Raw genomic sequence first — 21,130 nt, forward strand, 5'->3', positions numbered from 1 at the left:
AGTATAATCAGAAGAAGTATTGGTACCATAATTAAATGGGCATGACTCCTCCTTTCCCAACTACAATGTGTACAGCCATTGCAAAGAATGTGAAGCAGCAGGAATATCGCAACCAAGTGTCTGAGCACCACAACCAAGCATGTGCAACCCCTGGTTGCAACACCACAACATAACAAAGAGAAAGGAAGGAGAGAGAAGTACAACAGATAGAGAATTTGTCTTGCACCCAACTGACCTAGGTTCAATTTTTGGCTCCCCATATCATTCCCAGAGTATTATCAGAAGTAGCTCCTGAATGCAGAGCCAAGTATAACCCCTGAGCATTGCCATGTGTGGCCCCAAAACAAAAATATAACCCATCTTTTTATAAAAAAATATAAAAATGACTGGGATCTAATGGAATTGTGGACACAACAAATTATCTAATAGGGAAATTTATAGTATTGCAGGCCTATCCTAGGAAACAAGGATAATCACAAATAAAATTCTCAGTTCTTACCTATATTAACAAAAAAATTAGCAGATGATAACATCAGAGAATTAACAGAAATATAATACAAAAGGCCAACAAAAAGATTAAAGAAACATGGAGCCAGTAAGAAAGTACAACAAGTTTGTGCTTATCTTTCATGCTGCTAACCTGGGTTTGATCCCCAGCCCATATGATCCCCTAAGCACTGCTAGGAATGATTCCTGAGTACAGAGCAGAAGTACCTGAGCACTGCTGGGTGTGGCCCCAAAACTACATATATGCAGGTTAAGTGTTAGTTCTTTGAAGAATAAATAAATTAGATGAAACTTTAGCCCAAATTTGAAAGTCAAAATAAAATTAGAAATGAAAGAAGTTTGAAACATGTTACAGAAAGACAAAGGATCATAAAAGTATTGTTGAACAATTATATTATAGCACATTGAACCACTGGTTGAATTTCCTTTGAAGCCTATAAGTCAATAGTAGAAAACCTGTACTGACCTGTCAAGTAAAAATAATGAAATATCAATCAAAACTCCCCACTTTGTTCTCTCCCAGACCCTCCAAAAATTACCTAGTACTCAATATGCAGTACAATATACTATATTCACTTGCACATGTTATCAAACTATCAAAAATCAATATATATATCTTTCTCAAATTCTGTAAAATTAAAAAAGGAGGGGTTGGACAGAGGACTCCAAAACACATTATATGAAGCCAGTATTCCCTTTATTCCAAAATTGGACAGACATCACAAAAATGGAATAAGAAAGAGAAAACTATAAACCAGTATCTCGGATGAACTTATAGCATGGGGCTCAAATGTGCACAACATTAAAATAATATTTTTAGAGCTGTTTGATTCATAGCAACTGAATGAAAATTTTCAGATGTTTATCTCCACAACAAATACAGTCTCCTACTGTGGTGATCATTACCATAATGATACATTTGTCACAACATTGATATGTTATTATCTCCCCATGTCCATGATTAAATTTAGTGTTGACTCTGTGTTACATATTTGGGGGTATAAGTTGGCAAATGTATAATGGCTTTTATCCTCCAATATAGAATAGTATCACTGCCCCAAAATCTTTCAGGTTACTTTATCACTCTTCTTTATCCCTTACATATTGTGGACTATTTTATGATTCCATAATTTTATCTTTTTCAAAATAAATATCACATAGTTGGAATCATGCAGCATGTAGCCTTTTCAAATTAACTTCTTTTACTTAGCTATATGCATTTCCATGAGTCTTTGTGGCTTGATAGTTAATTTTATTTTAGCTCAAAATTCAGTGTCTGGGTTGCCAGTTTATCCTTTTACCTACTAAAAGGCATCTTGACCACTTTTGATTTTGGTAATTATGCATAGAGTTACTATAAACATTTTTATGTTGGCTCATGTGGTAGGTCTATAATTTTGTTTTTAAAAAAAACTGCCAAACTGTCTTCCAAAGTGGCTATATCATTTTGCATTATCACCAGCATTGAATTCCTGTTGCTTCACATCATTGCCTGCAATTAGTGTTGTCAGCATTTTGACTTTCACTCTAATAAGTGTATAGTAGCACAGCTTAAACACTGAATAATAAGTTTTTCCAAAATATTGACTATCCCTATTGGGAGGATTTAAAGAGGAAAGAAGAGATAAGGTATTTAATATTACCAAATTCCCTTTTTCTAAAATAGGAGAACAGAGCTACCATTTAAAATTAGTATGTACAGGCGTTGGAGATATAGAATGGAGATAAAGCATTTGCCTTGCATGCAGAAGGACAGTGGTTTCAATCCCGGCATCCAATATGGTCCCCAGAGCCTGCCAGGAGCGATTTCTGAGCATAGAGCCAGGAGTAACCCCTGAGTGCTGCCGGGTGTGACCCAAAACAACAACAACAACAATGAAAATAAATAAATGAATAAATAAATAAATAAAATTAGAATGTGCAAAATGTCAACACATGGCTACTGTTTATGAGTATAAAAATCATGAAATTGAAAATGAATAACTGAAAGACTTGAGAAGAGTTGTCTAATGCAAAATTGGGGTAGAAATGGCATGAAAAAACAGATGTTATAAGCTAGATTTTTTTCCATAATTATATAGTAGGTAGTTGAATTTTTTTTAACAATTCTCATGTATTTTCTTTGATCCTTAAGTTTTTTTTTTAAAGAGAATATATAATGTGACAGATTTTGAGTCAATCATTGGCTTAATTTTTTTTTGGGGGGGGTCTGTTTTTGTTCTGGATCACTACTAGTGGTGCTCAAGGCTAACTCCTAGCTCTGTACTCAGGAACTACTTCTGGCAGTGCTTAGGGAACCATATGTAGTACCTAGGATCAAATTGTGGTCTATTGTTCACTGTATGCAATTCAAGTGCCTTATTCCTTTGCTATCTATAATACCCTAGTGGTTTAATTATTTCTTTTGTTTATTTCATAAGAGTTAAAAAGACTTGTGCATGTGCCATCTCAGATTACCTAAAATGTTCTGAATAGTTTGGGGAAAGTACAGTGGATCAAGGTGCTACCCTGAATAACCTCAGATTAATTCCTTAGCTTCCAGGTTTGTGTGTGTGTGTGTGTGTGTGTGTGTGTGTGTGTGTGTGTGTGTGTGTGTGTGTGTGTGTGTGTGTTTGGGCCACTCCCAGTGGTGCTCGGGGTTACTCCTGGCTCTGCACTGAGAAATCTCTCCAGTGGACTGGAGAGATAGCACAGCAGTAAGGTATTTGCCTTGCACACAGCCAAGCCAGAATGAACAGTGTTTCAAATCCCACATCCCATATGGACCCCGTGCCTGTCAGGAGCGATTTCTGAGAGCAGATCTAGGAGTAACCCTGAGTGCCACCAGGTGTGACCCAAAAACCAAAAAAAAAAAAAAAAAAAAAAAAAAAAAAAACCTCTCCTGACTCAGGGGACCATGAAATTGAAAATGCCCAGGATTGAACCAGCATCCATCCTGGGTCTACCACTCCAGCCCCTAGCTTCCAGTATTTAGACTTGTACAAGTACTCACCCTGTCTCTATGCTTTGTTCCTTTATCAATAAGTATAATGTATTGATTCTGGAGAATACTATTATATTACTAAATTAAAGCATAATGCTCTAAACATTTAAAGAAGATAAATTGGTTTTATACATAGTAAGATATGGATTGATGTTTTCAGTTCATTGCTATAATCAGGCACTAACTTCGTTGGTTTGCAGGAGCTCTGAATATTTCTGAGATTTTCTTTCTCATCAAGATTGTTATAAAGATTTAATGAAACATAAAAAATGTTTATGAAATGGCAAATTATAATGCAGTATGTAAATGCTTAATATTCATTTTCCATTATACATTAGGCACTGGGATAAACAAAGCTTCTAGAAATTCAGATATTCAAGGAAACTCAAGTATACATTTATTAAAATTTTAATGTCTAATGTAAACTTCCCTAATGGATTTATTAATGAACATTGAAAGCAATGTTCCCTTACATGAAAAAGACATTTGTTGAGGCACTTGACCTTTCATAGATCTATCAAGTTAAGAAAATCTGAGCTCTGGCCTAAAGTTATCAACTTTTGTATTGCCAAGTTAGACCATTCAAACATGCTCACAGAGAAATAACTCAAAGGAATGGAGTGCATAGTTTGCACGTGAAATACCTACATTTAATTTCCAGCACTACATTTTCACCTGAGCACTTCTAGGTTTGTCTCAAATGCCAAAAATCAAGTTATTAATCAAAACATGAAAAAAACTAATGTTATTCTGATAGTTTTATTGAATTAAAGACCTAAACTTCAAAACCTGTTAAGAAGGTCTTGATTTCATAATAGATAACAACATCTTATTAGTGACAGAGTTCTAAGACTTAAGTTATAAGGAAGCCTTTTCACCTGTCTTATCATTTGTTCTGGGATTGAATAAAAAATTTATAAGTTAATATGGGTTGTGACTAAAAACAGTAGTAGTAGTTACCAAAGCCATTACTGTCAACTTATAAATAATGTAGGAATGGGTGAGAGGAAAGGAAGTGACAAAGGAGCAGAAATGGAGGGTCATGGACATCTCAGTGGTTGTGGGGTGCCATAACTCTATACATCAATAGGTACCAGACCAACAGTACAATAGATAGGCTGCTTACCTTGCACCGACCTGAATTTATTCCCTGGCACCTCATATAGTCCCCTGAGCCCTGCCAAGAATAAGCCCAGTAGAGCCAGGAGTCAGCTCTGAACATTGTGGTTGTGACCCAAAAGCAAACAAAAAAACCAAACCAAAGTACATCAATACTATAAAATTAAACACAGTTATACCCTGTTTACCTAAAGGATAATATTTTTGAGTCAAGATAGTTTTTATTAAATTAAATTTACTTAGAAAAATATGAGATCAAAGAAGGAAAGAAGAAAAAATGTGTGTTTAAGAAAGAACATGCGAATGAAGCACAAGTTTTAAACATGAAGACAAGCAAGAGATATGTATTCAAGGAAGTACATGAGTTTGAAGGAGCAAGCCAAAATTATATTTTTTTTAAAATGGGGTATTGAATGCTTGTGTGGGCTCAGTAACGGTATTGTTCTTAGTTTATTTAAAATGCTTCCATTTTACTATAGACTCTCAAACTCATTCAAGCTAGGAAATGCTGCTAAATTACTTTCTGTTTTTAGTTTACACTGCAGGATTTAATAAAAAGTGAATTATTGGAATCTTCAAGTCAGCAATTAACTTGTTTCCCTTGTTCAGTAGAATGACATGTGCTGGACAACTAGTAAAGTTTTCTTCTTAAATTAGATTATTAGTTGTATGGCTCCTAAGGGGGTATGAACTGGCATATTTAAGCATTTGCATGGCTGAATTATTGATTATCTTGTTCAAACTTCATTTGAAAAAAAACAAACTTTATGTGTAGTTAGAGAAAAGGTGAAGAATGATAATCCATTAAGCAAGGATTTAGTGATTTTATAAGTCTTCTAATTCCCTACTTTAGGATTCTTTTTAAAATATCGATACTGAAGAATGTGTTCTGTGTGCAGAAATTAAAGAAGAGAAATAAACAGAACTACTTAGTTGTTCAATTCTTCACTCATTTACCATGTTGTGTGTCAAGCACTGGGAAGAAAATTATTTGTACAGAGACTATGGAAAAAATAGAAAATCCACATATAACCTTAATAGACTCATGAACAGGAAAGGACCTGGAGGTCAAAGAATCTAATGTTTAATTATACAGATAAAGAAAGTCTGTATAAATGAGACATCATATACTGAAGTTACAGAAGGTGAAATACTAAGCCAAACCTCCAACTTTTCTCAAATCAGTTGGCATGTCTTCCTTTCTAAATAATCCAAATGATTTTTGCATAATTTATATTGCTGAATTTTTTCCAACCTCTTCTTATTTTCCCATCAGATGGTATACAGTATCCCTTTCTCACTCTTCCTAGAATCGATGGCTCAAAATACTTTTCCCAGAGAATCCCCAGAGCAAAAAAGAAAGATTTCATTACAGTAGAATTGTTCATCCATCAATAGAAGATTCCATACAAATTGTGTCATAAATATCTGTGTAGTGAGAATTATTATTATTTTGATTTAAATGTCTCAAATTTTCTCATAAATATAAAATATAAGATATTCTTAAACATCTGGAAACTTCAATCACATTTACAATTATAATAGCATCCAGATAGTTAAATATCTTGGAATAATTTTAATAAAGTATATGAAATAGTTTATTAACTGAATGCCCCAAACATTTTATAAGTAAGGCTAAAATTTAAATGAATGTAAAGCATCTTGTGTTTATGGGTTGGAAGACATGATACTGATAAAATGTCAGTATTCCTTTAAAAAAAGCTATAAATGAAATCTTTCAAAATTCAATTAAAATATCATTCTCAAATTCACATAAATTTGCCAACATTGGCAAATAGTTGAAAATAATCTTAAAAAGAAAAGTTGTACAATTAATATTTTCCAATGTTAACTAACCTCATAGGCTGGGGCAATTATGCAGAAAATAAAAACCATTATACTTTTAGGAAAAATAATAGTCCTATATTATCATGTTTTGGATATTAGCATTTGATGGAATTTTAGATACAACACTAAAATCATAAATTGCCCCAGTGTTGGTTATATGGCTGCTAGTAAAGTGCATGCTTTGCATGCCAAAGATCTAAGTTTGATCCCCAGTACAAAACCGAACAAACAAAAAAGGCAAATAAAAGTTAGTTTACTACTAATATTAAAGTAAATTAGACTTCCTCAAAAAACCTTTATATTAAAGAACATGGTTAAGAAACATAAAAGGAAAAAAATGCTGCTGGACCTCCAAATTGGCCTGTGACTTTGTAACTGGAGGCCCATAGTAGCTTGCTGCTACCTGAACATGAACTCTCGCAATCAAAATGAGTTTTTCAAAGATTTTTCTCTGTGACTCCATAATAATGTTCATGTCATTATAGCAGTGACTACTCAGTCTGGTGAGGGCCTGAACTAGAGAAGCTAGAAGAGGGAAATATCAAATTGTCACACTGCACATGTACAGTGGAACACTGAAAAAGAAGCATGGACTCTGCCTTGGAGGGTTCTTCAAGAACTGGCATGATGTGCAGGTCTTCATGCCTAAAAAATCACAGGAAACACTCTCATGTGGGACAAGAGACCTTAGCTGCCCTCTCCACTAGGACTGACATCAACAGGAGAAATGGCAACACGAGGAATTCTTCAACTAACAATTCATTTACAGATTGATCTGGGACCATCATATTCATGAATATTGAGTGGCAGAGGAGAATGCTAATGAAAACCTCTCAACTGGAAGTGGACCAAAGCCTTATTAAGCCCATAGCAGATCTACAGAACAAGTACATGCACCCCTTGTGTTGGCCAAACTACATCTCCAGCATGAGAGCAGCTGGTCAGATCAAGGCAAATACCAGAGTGGTTTGAGGGCATAATGCCATTTCCTACCTTGGCATGAATTAGCGAGCAGTCTTTTTACAGATGTTTTTCACTATAGTCAGTAGATGCACAAAGTCATGGTACCATTCTTTCTAGGACACAGGAAGTGATCAGGCACCTGATTCCTTTTAGGAATGTTCCAAGCAAATCACAGTTTTGGAAGAGTGGAAAGGAAAGAAGTACAAAAACAGGTGGAATTTTCTATGTCCTCAGTTTCAGAAAATGGAGGCACCTGGAAAGCCTCACCTGATCTACACTTTTTATTTCAAAATAATGAACCAAATAAACTACCCTCCAGAAGAGAAATTACTTCTCTTCAGTAGCTTCCCAGTTGTTACACTAAAATTCTAGTTTTAACAAAAGCTAACATTAATTACTTTTTAATGCAATAGACTTGTCAAAAATTAAAACTAAGCAAAGCAATACTAGCCTCAAATAATTTATTTCCTTGCACTCAAGCGGAAATATAGGCTATACAACCTTTAAAAAAAAAGGAAAATAAAAATAGTGAGCTATTTTCTAAATTGTATGTTGGGTAAAGAGACTGTTCTGTTAGTTTAATATCAAGAATAGAGAAGGACTCTCAAGTTCAATAACAAATTCAGCAACAACACACACACACACACACACACTCCACATACACAAAAACAAACCATGAATAAAAACAACCAAATGGGGGCCAAAGAGCATATAGTGAGTAAAGTGCTTGTCTTGCTTATGACTAACCTAAATTCAGTGCCTGGCACCCTATATGGTCCCCCAAGCTTTCCAGGTGTAATCTCTGAGCACAGAGCTAATAAGTCCTCGGCACAACTGGAAGTGACCCCAAAACAACAAAAAGAAAAAAATTTGAATTGACAATGTGCTGAGGAAAATATGTATATGACACACATAATAAAAAATGCTGAACAGTATAAGGCATTAGGGAATACAAATTAAAACTACAATGAGATACTACTATGCACCCACTAGGATGTCTGGATTTTTTTTTAGTAGCAAAGATGACTTTAATAGGTAAAAATTGAAGCCATGTTGCAGCTAGGAAAACAGTATATTCACACACTAGAAAAAAACTCTGTCCATTTCAAATTGACGAATATATGTGTGTATATTATATGTCTTTATATAAAATGGTTATTTAAATTTTTATTATAAGTGAAGTAAAAACTATCAATATATTCATATTTATGGATAAAGCACTTAGGGTCTAAAATAGTAAAATTGTAATACTGAGGTCATATAACTAGTAAGTAGTACAGCCAGGTTATAAACCCAGGATATGTTGCTCTTTAGAACTACTATAACGTACTATCCTTTGGTGTCTTTCCACATTATATGGTAAAGTTCTTTTTACATTACACAGTATAGTTCATAAAGGCAGAATTTCAAATCCATTTTCCTAGAGAAAATCTTAGAGTTTATTAACAAATCTTATACCAATCTGTATATGGTAAATTAATAAATGAACTAACTTTACAATAATTTTGTTAGGCTCTTTGTATCCTACTCTTACCTTGAAACCTAATCATTTTGGATGGTGAAGATGGGGTGTTTGGAAGTTGATTGAGTTATAAAGGTGAAACTCTTGGGAATTTTATTAGTATCTTTATTAAAAAGGCCCCCAGAAGACTCCCTCATCATTTTGACCATGTGAGGTTATGAAAGAAGGTTTCTGTCTAGAAACCAGAAACTTGCCAGTTCCCAATCTGGCGGTACCTGTATCTTGGAGTTGCCAGCCATCAGAATTGTGAAAAATAAATGTTTATAATGATAAGCTGTATGCCTAATCTATAGTATTATTGTTTTAATGATAGCATTAATGGTTATGAATGCTTTGGGTGTACAAATGATAGTACTGTTTTATTGAAGCCCAAATACACGAGGACAGATATCTTGGCAATTAGAAACTTTTGTGTTATCTGAGTGACTTTCAGTGGTGTTTCAGAGAAGTAAGAGATGATGGAAATATGGCTTTTGCTAAGCACTGTAAGTTTTGACCCAGAGGGTTCATAAATAAACCAAGGGATTTATAAATATGAATGTAACAGAATTCAGGTCCAGTGAACTATTTAGAAGCAGTCATTATGTAGATGATAAGAATTTAGAGGAGGGGCCGGAGAGATAGCATGGAGGTAAGGCGTTTGCCTTGCATGCAGAAGGTAGGTGGTTTGAATCCCGGCATCTCATATGGTCCCCGGAGCCTGCCAGGAGCGATTTCTGAGCCTAGAGCCAGGAGTAACCCCTGAGCACTGCCAGGTGTGATGCAAGAAAAAAAAAATTTTTTAAAGAAGAATTAGAGGAGCCATAAACTTTATTTGATAAGATAACTCAAATAAAATGGGGGTGATAAGTTTTAATCTATAAAATTTATATATATAAATATATAAAAATTGGTGAGTTAACTTTTAAAGTTAGTTAAACTTGTCAAAGGTTTTGTGCAAGAAAAGATTATTTTTATAGCTTTGTGACAATAGAAAAGCCAGTAGGATTACAAAATCACTTAGATTTTCTAATATGTTGAGTCATATCTGGAAGCAAAAACAGAACTACCATCTGGTTGTGACTGGATGCAATGTGAACAAATCTCTTTCAGCTTCCACATAGTCTTCTCTGTGTACCATTTTGCCATTCTGAAGGGACCATTCCCGCCAACATTATGTTCTTTCCGATTTGTTAGAAAAAGCAATTTAAATTTGACCATCCTTTTTCAAGCATTAATCAAGCAGACTGTTTCCAAACACAATCTCTTCCAGAAGATAGAAATCTGAAAGAACAATGCAGACAGGCCTTGGTCCCTTAGTATCTGACTTTCATCTTGATTTACCATCTGGATAGAAAGATATGATCCAAAATAAAATGTGCTTAGAGTACTTTTCAAGATATTGCTGAACAAAGAATAACCTAAGAAGAAAAATGTAGAACTTTAGCAGCTGCACTTCATCTATTTTGAACTGTTATGGGGCTTTTGTTTATGGCCATTTATTGAACACCAACTCTGAACCAAATACAATATTCGCTCTGCCCCTCTAACACACATATACATCTCAGTCACTGGGTTTTGCCCCCATTATCGCCCATACTAGAAATGCTTTGGAAAAACTTTCAGTTTCTAGTAATGCTGCAGAAGCCTTCTGCCTTTAGTCTTCAAATGCACTATTCACTTCACCTGAATGACCACTTTCACTCCATTTCCCCAGGCAACTTTCTGCCATTTTTTTCCCACTCACATTAAATCTCTTTATCGGAGACTTTCTCTGAAACCCCATGCTGTCAAATTCCCCATCACTTCTTTCATAACACCTTGAACTTTTTCTTCAAAGCACCTATCAACATTACTACTGAGCAGATATTAATGACAGACACTTTGAAAACATTCTTTGCAAGGTCAAAAGACAATAAGAGATTCACATGGGATTACCATGAGATTCCCAGCCTTTAGAAAAAGTGCCTAAGTAGAAGCTTAATAAGTATCTGTTGAATAATAAAGTGACTGACGATGCCATTCCTTCATGTAGTCATAATGTGACACTATTTAATTTTGATGTAGAATCTTTGCTCTCTTTCATATTAATCTTGATTTTTTAATTAATCTTTAAAGGCAATGAAATGAAGAAAAATCATCTAGTGCTTGCATGTGGAGTAAAAGAAATGGTTAGTGATGATGAATATGGTGGGGAAATGTGTGGACTTGCATTTAGTTATATCAGAACATTTAATTGTCAGATCATAGTTTTATTTAACATAAGGGAAAATAAAATCCCTTTACACAAATTTCTCTACAGGAGTCTCAGAGAAAGTTGGAGGATCAGTAGTTGGTCAATGGGTTTAAAGAGTAGTCTTTATTTATTTGTTTGTTTGTTTGTTTGTTTTTCGTTCACACCCAGCAGCACTCAGGGGTTCCTCCTGGCTCTATGTTCAGAAATCGTTCCTGGCAGACTCGGGGGACTATATGGGATGTGAAGATTGAAACCACCAGCCTTTTGCAGGCAAGGCAAATGCCTTACCTCCGTACTATCTCTCCAGCCCCAAGTAGTCTTTATTTTTTATATTATTTTGACCCAGGGTTTACGAACTATCATGAGAAGGTTTATACCTGAAACACTCTAGTATTACACATTCCACCCCAGCTGGTGTGCTCCTCCACATTTTCCCAGTATTCCTCACCCAATCCCCTCTCTGTGACCATCTTTCTATCTGAAAACAAGTTCTTAATTTCTGTTGTAATATTTATTTTAAAATATTCAACAAATATTTTTGTTTATGATGCCCACTATTTTCCTCAGTAATTTGTAAGACGGTTCTGTGTGGAAAGAGACAGTAGATACAGAGAAAAGGCGCATGGCACAAATGGATTTGAGTCTTTTAATATGGATTCTGATGGCATGCCTACTATGTTCTTGTAAGATTCATATTGAAACTTCCTGAAAATCATCTCCTTGTTTTCTGACTTCCATTAAAGCTTATAGAGTTTTTGTTCCCAGGTATTTGTGATCTGTCACAAGCTAACTGAAATGCAAGTTTTTGTTTTGAATGAATTTCACAGATTTATGACATTATTGTTTATTGTACCGTGTACCACCCATTCTTCCCTTGCTAGCTTGTATTTGCAGGTTATAGTTTCAGAAATAGTTGTAAATTTTTTCCTTGATTTTTTTCTAGGATTCAGAATACATTTTAATTCATATTATTATGAAGGTAGAGAATTTTCCCAACTTTAGTATATAATCTATAATCTATATATAGTAATCTATAGTATATAATGGCTAGCATTTCATGTGGCAATTACCTTTTTCTACCTTGGGGAACATTGAAATGGTATGCCAAATACATAGTTGGAGTTAATTTACTTATTTTTCCAAATATTTCTATTTTGAGAGCTCATTTCCTCATTTCCTCAATTACTTTATGTTGATTTTTTTCTAGTTTTTTTTTATTGATTCATCATGAGGTTCAGTTACAAAGTTACAAAAGTTATAAAATTGTTCATGGTTGGGGCCAGAGAGATAGCATGGAGGTAGGGCATTTACCTTTCATGCAGAAGGATGGTGGTTTGAGTCCTGGCATCCCATATGGTCCCCTGAGCCTGCCAGGAGCAATTTCTGAGCGCAGATCCAGGAGTAACCCTGAGCATTGCCAGGTGTGACCCAAAAACAAAACAAAACAAAAACAAAAAAGAAAAGAAATTTTAAAAAATTGTTCATGGTTAAGTTACAGTCACGCAATGTTGCAACACCCGTCCCTTTATCAGTGTATACTTCTTACCACCAGTGTTCCCAGTTTCCCTTACCAGCCACCCCTCCCATCCTGCCTCAATGGCAGACTTACATTTATTTTTTAAGTGTCAGTAACAAAGAAGAAACAGACAGATAAAGAATAATTGAGAGTTCATACTTGTCTACCTAGTGCATTTTTAATAGCTGAGCATTAGGATATTTAGAAACTATTACACTATTGATGAGTGTTTATGTTTTTGGTTAAATAATTCATTTCCTTCTCAAGATTAGGACATTAGGATCTAATTAGGAAACTGCCATGGTTTGGATGCACATAAACCTAATATCATTTGCCTGCACAAATATGATTTGAGATTATACTTATAGAATGTTAAGGGGAGAGTTTTTTATCAGTTCCTTTTTAATATACTCTGTGTGCTACTGAGAGGCTATGCACTACTAAGAAGCAAATCCAGAGCCTCACATATGATAGACTAATGTTTTAATGCTTGAACTCTGGCTTCTATTATACCATTTTATAGAGATATATGTATGGATTTTTTTTCTTCCTACTCACATTCACATACTTTTTCTCATCATATTTTACATATAGAAACATTTCATCCACAAAAATTGAACGCATAAAGACATATTATGAAAAACAGATGGGGCCAGATCAATGGCCCAGTGTAGGGCATTTGCCTCGCATATGGCTGACCAAGCTCGGACTGCAGTTCGATCCTCATCCCATACGGTCCCCCAAGCCAGGAGCTATTTCTGAGTGCATAGCCAGTAGTAACCCCGGATGTGGCCCAAAAAGAAAAAAAAAGAAGAAAAAAGATTAAAACTATGCTTTGAAAGTTAGTTTACATTTTATTTTTACTCAAACTTTTATTTATTAATTTTAGGGGTAAGTTATAAACTTAAGCAACAGAAAGGTATTTTCCCTAATGGCTAGAAGTTCAAGATCATTGTGTTAGCGAGGTTGGTTTCTTCTGAGTTCTCTTCTTTGCTTACAGATACCAATCTTCTCCCTCTCTCTTCACTTAGTTTATATTCTGTGCAAATGGATCCTGATTTGCTTTTCCCTACCCACCTGATGAAGGTTGATTGACATGCACTTCTGAGAGATTCCACTTGGTAGATCAATAGACATATACTGTGAAATAATTACCACATAGTTTCAAATAATATCCTTCCTTCTGATGTATCCTATCTTGGTCTCTGAGCTGCAAGAAAGTGATTCAGCCTTATGTTCTAGAATTCAGTAAACACTTCTTAAACACTTGTTAGCCATTATTCTTTTGAAGGGGAAAGAACTTAGTAATAACCCTGGCAATTTTCTATTATTACATTTAATTGATTTTTTATAGGAAAATCATGTGATATTAGAAGTATTTTGTGGAACTGGAGCAATAGTATAGTGGATAGAGTGTTTGCCTTGCACGTGGTCAACCTGGGTTCAATCCCCAGCATATCCTATGGTCCCCCAAGGCTGCCACAAGCAGTTTCTGAGTACAGAGCCAGGAGTAATCCCTGAGCACCATCGGGTGTAGCCCCCAAACAAAATAAAAGTATGTTATGATAAATTTAAAAGTCAATAACTCATCCAGAGTCATACTCTAAAATGTTTTGCTTAAATTATTTTTATTTATATGATATGCTCATTTGGGGAATGAATGGTTGTCTTCATTTCCAGCTGGATATGGTATTCCTTTTCCAACAGATGAACCTACAGACATTATTCCACGAAGCTGTCAACTAATAACAGATGTTCCACAAGTCACACAGCTGCTAAACATGACTAAACTCCGCCAAACTGAAATAAAATTTGGAGGTCATCCTCTTCGTTCTGCAGAATCAGGTATGCATTCAAGCACCTAAATTGTAGACATATTTATGTTTTAAATACAGAAAATGGAAGAAAAAGTTCTCCCAGTGATGAATGCTTCTTTATAGCTTGAGGTTAAACATTAAGTTGCTTTAACAGAAGTTCATGTTAGTGATAAGTCATTATTTCAATTTTCTCTTCAGCAACTACAATATTTTCTGAATTTTTACATACTAAGTCAAAACATCCTTGATTATTCCTTTCCTTGTCCTATATGCTTCCAAACACTGTCAAGTATACCTTCTAAACATCTTACTTACATCTGTCTTATTTTCTATTTCATTTGCTTTTTCCATTATTCATGCCTCCACTATCACACCTTTTCGCCTCCCAGTTAAATCACCGCATTGCTGTTACAACAATGTTTTCTTTTTATCATATAAATGTGATCATTGGGGCTCTTTGGTTAGACTTTTATTCCTTTCTTTATTTGTCAAAACAAATGTTAAATTCTTTAGGAACTTCCCAAAGTTAACCTCACCAGTCCCAAATCATTCTTCTCAGGAAATTGCCTTTCAGGTATCCTAGGTTTTAAGCCTAAAATAGCTTCTTTGCCTTTCTGTCTAATGATAACCTCTGAATTCATCTTTCCAGATACAATTCAAATGCTACTTCTGCTGTACAGCCTTTTTAATTTCAACCAAAATTATTCTTTCTATGCCTCTCTTCTTTTTAAAATATCTTATAAAATGTGTCTGTGTTCCCTAGTATGTGATTTCCTCTAAAGATATGATACTTATGTGATTCTTCTATATCCCCATCACCTAGGAAAAATGCTTTATATACTAGGTCAGGGGCTGCAAAAGTCAAATAATTATGGAGTCTAATCAGATAACACTGATGAACAAAATTGCTGGATGCCTGAGTATGCGATACATACAGATATTCTCAACTTAAATATTTAGCCTTATTGGGAGTAAAGTTGTTTGAAAAGTAAATAAGATGAGGCATCAAAGAAATTATTCTCTACTATCAAGAACAAAACTTGAAGAACCAAGTAATAAATGCCAACTAGAACTCAGACAATGTGAAGGAACTATAAGGTGTGATGAGGACTGCTGACATTTGATGCTCTTTCTCAACTTAAAAGGGGTAATTGCAATTTAGTTCTAGCCATGTTCTATGTTACAGAGTTATAAGTTCTTCTTTTTTAAAATATATTTTAAAATGTGTTAAAAAGGTGCAATAGGGGATTGAAAAGCATTTTTGAACATTGATAGAGGGTTTTGAAGTTGGAACATTATATGTCTGAGACTATTATTAGAAGAATTTTACATCACAGTGTCTACATAAAAACTAAGGAAACATTTAGCTTTAAATGTAATTTACATATATGTAGATATATGTATATATGTACATAATTTGAGGGGCTTCTAAGCAGTACATAGGATGCTGAAGAGCTTTCTCTGGAAATTCTCAGGCAGCTGGACCACTGTTCTATGCAGTGGTCTGATGGTGCAATTCTTTATGATATCCATGATCCTGAACATTGCCTGGACCATCCCAGTGATTTTCAGGGCCCCAGAGCCAAGCTTTCTGGTGTTTGGTGATCCAGAGCTTCATCCAGTCTCTAAGGGGACCATGTGGTACTAAGAATCAAACCTAGTTCAGCCAAGTGTGATGCACATACTTGGCTTGCCCTATACATTAAAAAAAAAGAGAGAGCCAGATGTCCCAATGTTTTATAACTCTTCCAATTTTAGAAACATTATTTAGAATTTTTTGGAATCATTTGCCCCTCCTTTGTATATTCTGCCTCTATATATTTTTTAAATCCTCCAGTTATTTTTATATGCAACCAGGGTTCTAAGTCACTGGATTACATATTCTCCCCTACAGGTGATGTGGTTCAGATAATGCTCATAAATGCTAAAATAATTCGGAAAGAGGTAAAGGCCTAGAGATATAGATATAGTTAAGGTTCTTATTTTGCATGCAGCCAACCCTGTTTGAACCCCAACACTGCATATGATCTCCTAACCACACCAGGCGTGGTCCTGTGTGGAGTCAAAATAAGCTCTCAACATATTTTAGATATAGCTCAAGCCCCCCTAAATATAAAGGTTAAATGATCCTAAGAGGAAATTTATGGAGGAAGAAATAGATCTGGAAAGCATTACATATTTACATAAGTATTAATAATAGGTAGGTACATAGGAAATACGGAAGTACATGATGGAGCAGAGTACTGAGCATTAAAATGCATGAAAGAATAAAGACTTGCTAAGAGGAACAGCCCAACTAGACAGCATGGCGTCATGTCCTAAAGCATGATGACTTATTATTTATGAAGGTTCATTTGACATCAGGATTCAAAATGAACTTTGGAATCTAATGAATGCAACTAACATTCAGTTTTATTTTATTTCTAGAAAATGTCGCTTATTCTTGGTGTGTCTTTGACATGTCATTCTTAATCAGCATTAACATATCCCAACTTGTATATTCCTGGAGAATTGGGGATCACTAACTTTGTAAAATTTTAGTTTAAAAATTAGCAGATTGATTTTGAAGCTGGTGAGTGCCTGCATTCTGGGGCCGCGGAATCGCTCTGCCCTGCCCTGCCTTTGTTCACTCTGAGGACTTCGGGGAAAACTCCTATCTCTGTCTGCCTGAAACTGTGCTTCTGAACTTCCAAAGGTTTCCTCAGGGGCCTAGGGAGCGCACCCCCAAAAAAACTGCATTTTAAAGCTGGTGAGTGCCTGCTTTCTGGGGCCACGGAATCGCTCTGCCCTGCCCTGCCTTTGTTCACTCTGAGGACTTCGGGGAAAACTCCTATCTCTGTCTGCCTGAAACTGTGCTTCTGAACTTCCAAAGGTTTCCTCAGGGGCCTAGGGAGCGCACCCCCAAAAAAACTGCATTTTGAAGCTGGTGAGCAGCTGCATTCTGGGGCTGCGGGATCGCTCTGCCCTGCCCTGCCTTTGTTCACTCTGAGGACTTGCAACTAGAGGCAGCAGAAGCGCTCAGCCGCTTCGCTTCCCTTTGCAGCCGCGAACTCTTCCTAATCAATGAACCCCACCACAACACGCAGGAAAAACCACACTACAAGCGTGACAATGGGGAAAACTCGCAGGCAAACACCATCCATAGAGAATGAAGAGGAAAGCTCGGTTTTTCTAATAAATTACAACCACCTGATTAACCTTTCAGATAAGGAGTTTAGAGTAGAAATATGGAATATGTTTGTAGACCTCAAAAAGAGCATAGATCGATCTGAAGAGAACACAAAAACAGAAATCAGAAAACTCCAAACTGAAATAACAGATCTGAAAAATACGGTTGCTCAACTGAAAACCACAATGGATAGCCTCGCCAACAGGGTATCAGCAGCTGAGGAGAGAATCGGAGTACTGGAAGATGAGATGCAGAAAAGCTCAACACAACAGAAGAAATTGGAAAAGAACATTAAGACAAACGAACAGGCAATGGAAAATGTACTCAAGGCATGCGAAGAGATGAAAATAGAAGTCTTTGATAAACTCAACAGAAACAACATAAGAATAATTGAAGTCCCAGAAACCCAGGAAGGAGATCTCCAAGAAGAATCAACTGTCAAAGACATCATCAAAGAGATACTCCCAGAGTTAAAGCCTACATGCAATCAAATACTGCATGCCCGAAGAATACCAGCTAAAAGAGACCCAAAGAAAAACACCCCAAGACACATCCTCGTTACAATGACAAATCCCATAGATAGGGATAGAATACTGAAAGCAGCAAGATCAAAAAGGGAAATTACATTCAAAGGAGCATCCCTAAGACTTACAGCAGACATGTCACAAGAAACTCTCAAGGCCAGAAGACAGTGGTTGGATATTGTGACAAGATTGAATGAAATGAATGCCTCCCCAAGAATACTGCACCCAGCCCGACTCACATTCAGGTTTGGAGGAAGAATACACAGCTTCACGGATAAACAACAGCTCAGAAACTTCACAGATGATAAACCAGCCTTAAAGGAAAAACTGACAGGTCTACTCTAAGACAAGAGAGACCAACAAACACAGCAAACTTATCTACAAAGATGACATTAAATCCTATGACAATCATCTCCCTCAATGTCAATGGACTAAATTCACCAATTAAAAGACACAGAGTGGCAAAATGGGTCAAAAAGATGAATCCAACCTTCTGCTGCCTACAAGAAACACATCTGAATAGTCAGAACAAACATAGACTCAAAATCAAAGGTTGGAAGAAAATTATCCAAGCAAACAACACCCTGAAAAAAGCTGGGGTGGCCATATTAATATCAGATGACACCAACTTTATACTCAGAAAAGTGGTAAGGGACAAAGATGGACACTATGTACTAATCAAGGGATATGTGCAACAGGAAGAAATCAGACTATTAAACATATATGCACCCAATGAGAGACCAGCAAATTATCTAATACAATTACTGACAAATCTGAAAGAAGAAATCAATAATAACACAATCATTGTGGGAGACTTCAACACAGCCCTATCAACACTTGATAGGTCAACCAGACTGAAACCCAACAAAAACATACTAGCCCTGAAAAGAGTTATGGAAGAAAGAGGACTAGTAGATATATACAGGACACTCCATCCCAAAAAACCTGGATACACATTCTTTTCCAATGTACATGGGTCATTCTCCAGAATAGACTACATGCTGACACATAAAACATACCTCCATAAAATCAAGAGGATAGAAATCTTGCAGGCTACCTTTGCTGACCACAAGGCTCTGAAATTAGATGTGAACTACAAAGCCACACAGAAGAAAAACTTTAACAATTGGAAATTAAACACCCTGCTACTGAACAACCAGTGGGTCCGAGATGAAATCAAAAAGGAAATCAAAACTTTCCTGGAAACAAATGATAATGAAGACACAAACTGCCAGAATCTATGGGACACAGCAAAAGCAGTCCTGAGAGGAAAATTTATAGCTCTACAAGCACACATCAGGAAGGAAGAAGGAGCATACCTGAATAACTTAATGGCGCAGCTTAAACAATTAGAAAATGACCAACAGAATGAACCAAAAATAGGGAGACAGAAGGAAATAATAAAGCTGAAAGCGGAACTCAATGAAGTGGAAAACCAAAAAGCAATCCGAAAGATCAACGAAAGCAGAAGCTGGTTCTTTGAAAAAATAAACAAGATTGATAGACCATTGGCAAAACTCACAAAGAAAGAGAGAGAGAGAAATCTGATAACCCGTATTAGAAATGAAAAGGGGGAGATCACAACAGAAATTGCAGAGATCCAAAGGATAATCAGAGGCTACTTTGAGAAACTTTATGCTACAAAACATGAGAACCTAGAAGAAATGGAAAAATTCTTGGACACTTATAACCTTCCACATTTAAGTAAGGAGGATGTAGCATATCTAAACACCCCCATCACTACTGAGGAAATTGAAACTGTAATCAAACATCTACCAAAAAAGAAAAGCCCAGGCCCAGATGGTTTTCCTAATGAATTTTTTTCAAATCTTTCAAGAGGAGCTACTACCAATCCTAGCCAGACTCTTCCATGAAATTGAAAAAAAGGGAACTCTCCCAAACAGCTTTTATGAAGCCAACATTACCTTGATACCAAAACCAGACAGAGACGCTGCCAAAAAAGAAAATTACAGACCAATATCCCTGATGAATGCTGATGCAAAGATCTTCAACAAAATCCTGGCAAATAGGATCCAATGCATCATCAAGAAGATCATACACTACGACCAAGTAGGCTTCATCCCAGGAATGCAAGGATGGTTTAACATCCGTAAATCTATTAACATCATACACAACATCAACAACAAGAAAAATAAAAATCACATGATCATATCAATAGATGCAGAGAAAGCATTTGATAAGGTCCAACACCCATTCTTGATCAAAACTCTCAGCAAGATGAGAATGGAAGGAACCTTTCTCAATCTAGTTGAAGCCATCTACCACAAGCCAATGGCAAATATTATCCTCAATGGAGAAAAACTGAAAGCCTTTCCTCTAAATTCGGGTACAAGACAAGGCTGTCCTCTCTCACCACTCCTCTTCAATATAGTACTGGAAGTTCTTGCTATAGCGATCAGGCAAGAAAAAGATATCAAGGGAATTCAGATAGGAAAGGAAGAAGTCAAACTCTCATTGTTTGCAGATGACATGATACTCTACTTAGAAAACCCTAAAGACTCTACCAAAAAGCTTCTAGAAATAATAGATTCATATAGCAAGGTGGCAGGCTACAAAATCAACCTACAGAAATCAATGGCCTTTTTATACACCAATAATAATAGGGAAGAGATGGAAGTCAGGAAAGCAATCCCATTCACAATAGTGCCACACAAACTCAAATATCTTGGAGTCAACTTGACCAAAGACGTGAAGGACCTATACAAAGAAAACTATAAAGCCCTGCTCCAAGAAATAAGAGAGGACCCACGGAAATGGAAACACTTACCCTGCTCATGGCTTGGCAGGATTAACATCATTAAAATGGCAATACTCCCCAAAGCATTATACAGATTTAATGCGATCCCCTTAAAAATACCCATGACATTCTTCAAAGAAGTGGATCAAACACTTATGAAGTTCATCTGGAACAATAAACATCCTCGAA

The 21,130-nt window shown here is 35.9% G+C and overlaps 1 protein-coding gene across 3 annotated transcripts in view; it reads left to right on the forward strand.

The window, feature by feature from the left end:
• CFAP20DC (CFAP20 domain containing) overlaps positions 1-21,130 on the forward strand; it is a 286,437-nt gene that overhangs the window by 121,169 nt on the left and 144,138 nt on the right. Inside the window, exon 7 of one of the 3 annotated variants that reach the window (XM_049777338.1) lies at positions 14,354-14,518. The exons of 1 other annotated variant lie outside the window; for it this stretch is intronic. In XM_049777338.1, the coding sequence (XP_049633295.1) occupies positions 14,354-14,518 (165 nt within the window). The remainder of the gene's footprint in view (positions 1-14,353; positions 14,519-21,130) is intronic. One more of the 3 variants, XM_049777341.1, reaches the window with a different exon arrangement.

The sequence above is a fragment of the Suncus etruscus genome, chromosome 7, assembly GCF_024139225.1.
Source record: "Suncus etruscus isolate mSunEtr1 chromosome 7, mSunEtr1.pri.cur, whole genome shotgun sequence".
Lineage (NCBI taxonomy): Eukaryota > Metazoa > Chordata > Mammalia > Eulipotyphla > Soricidae > Suncus > Suncus etruscus.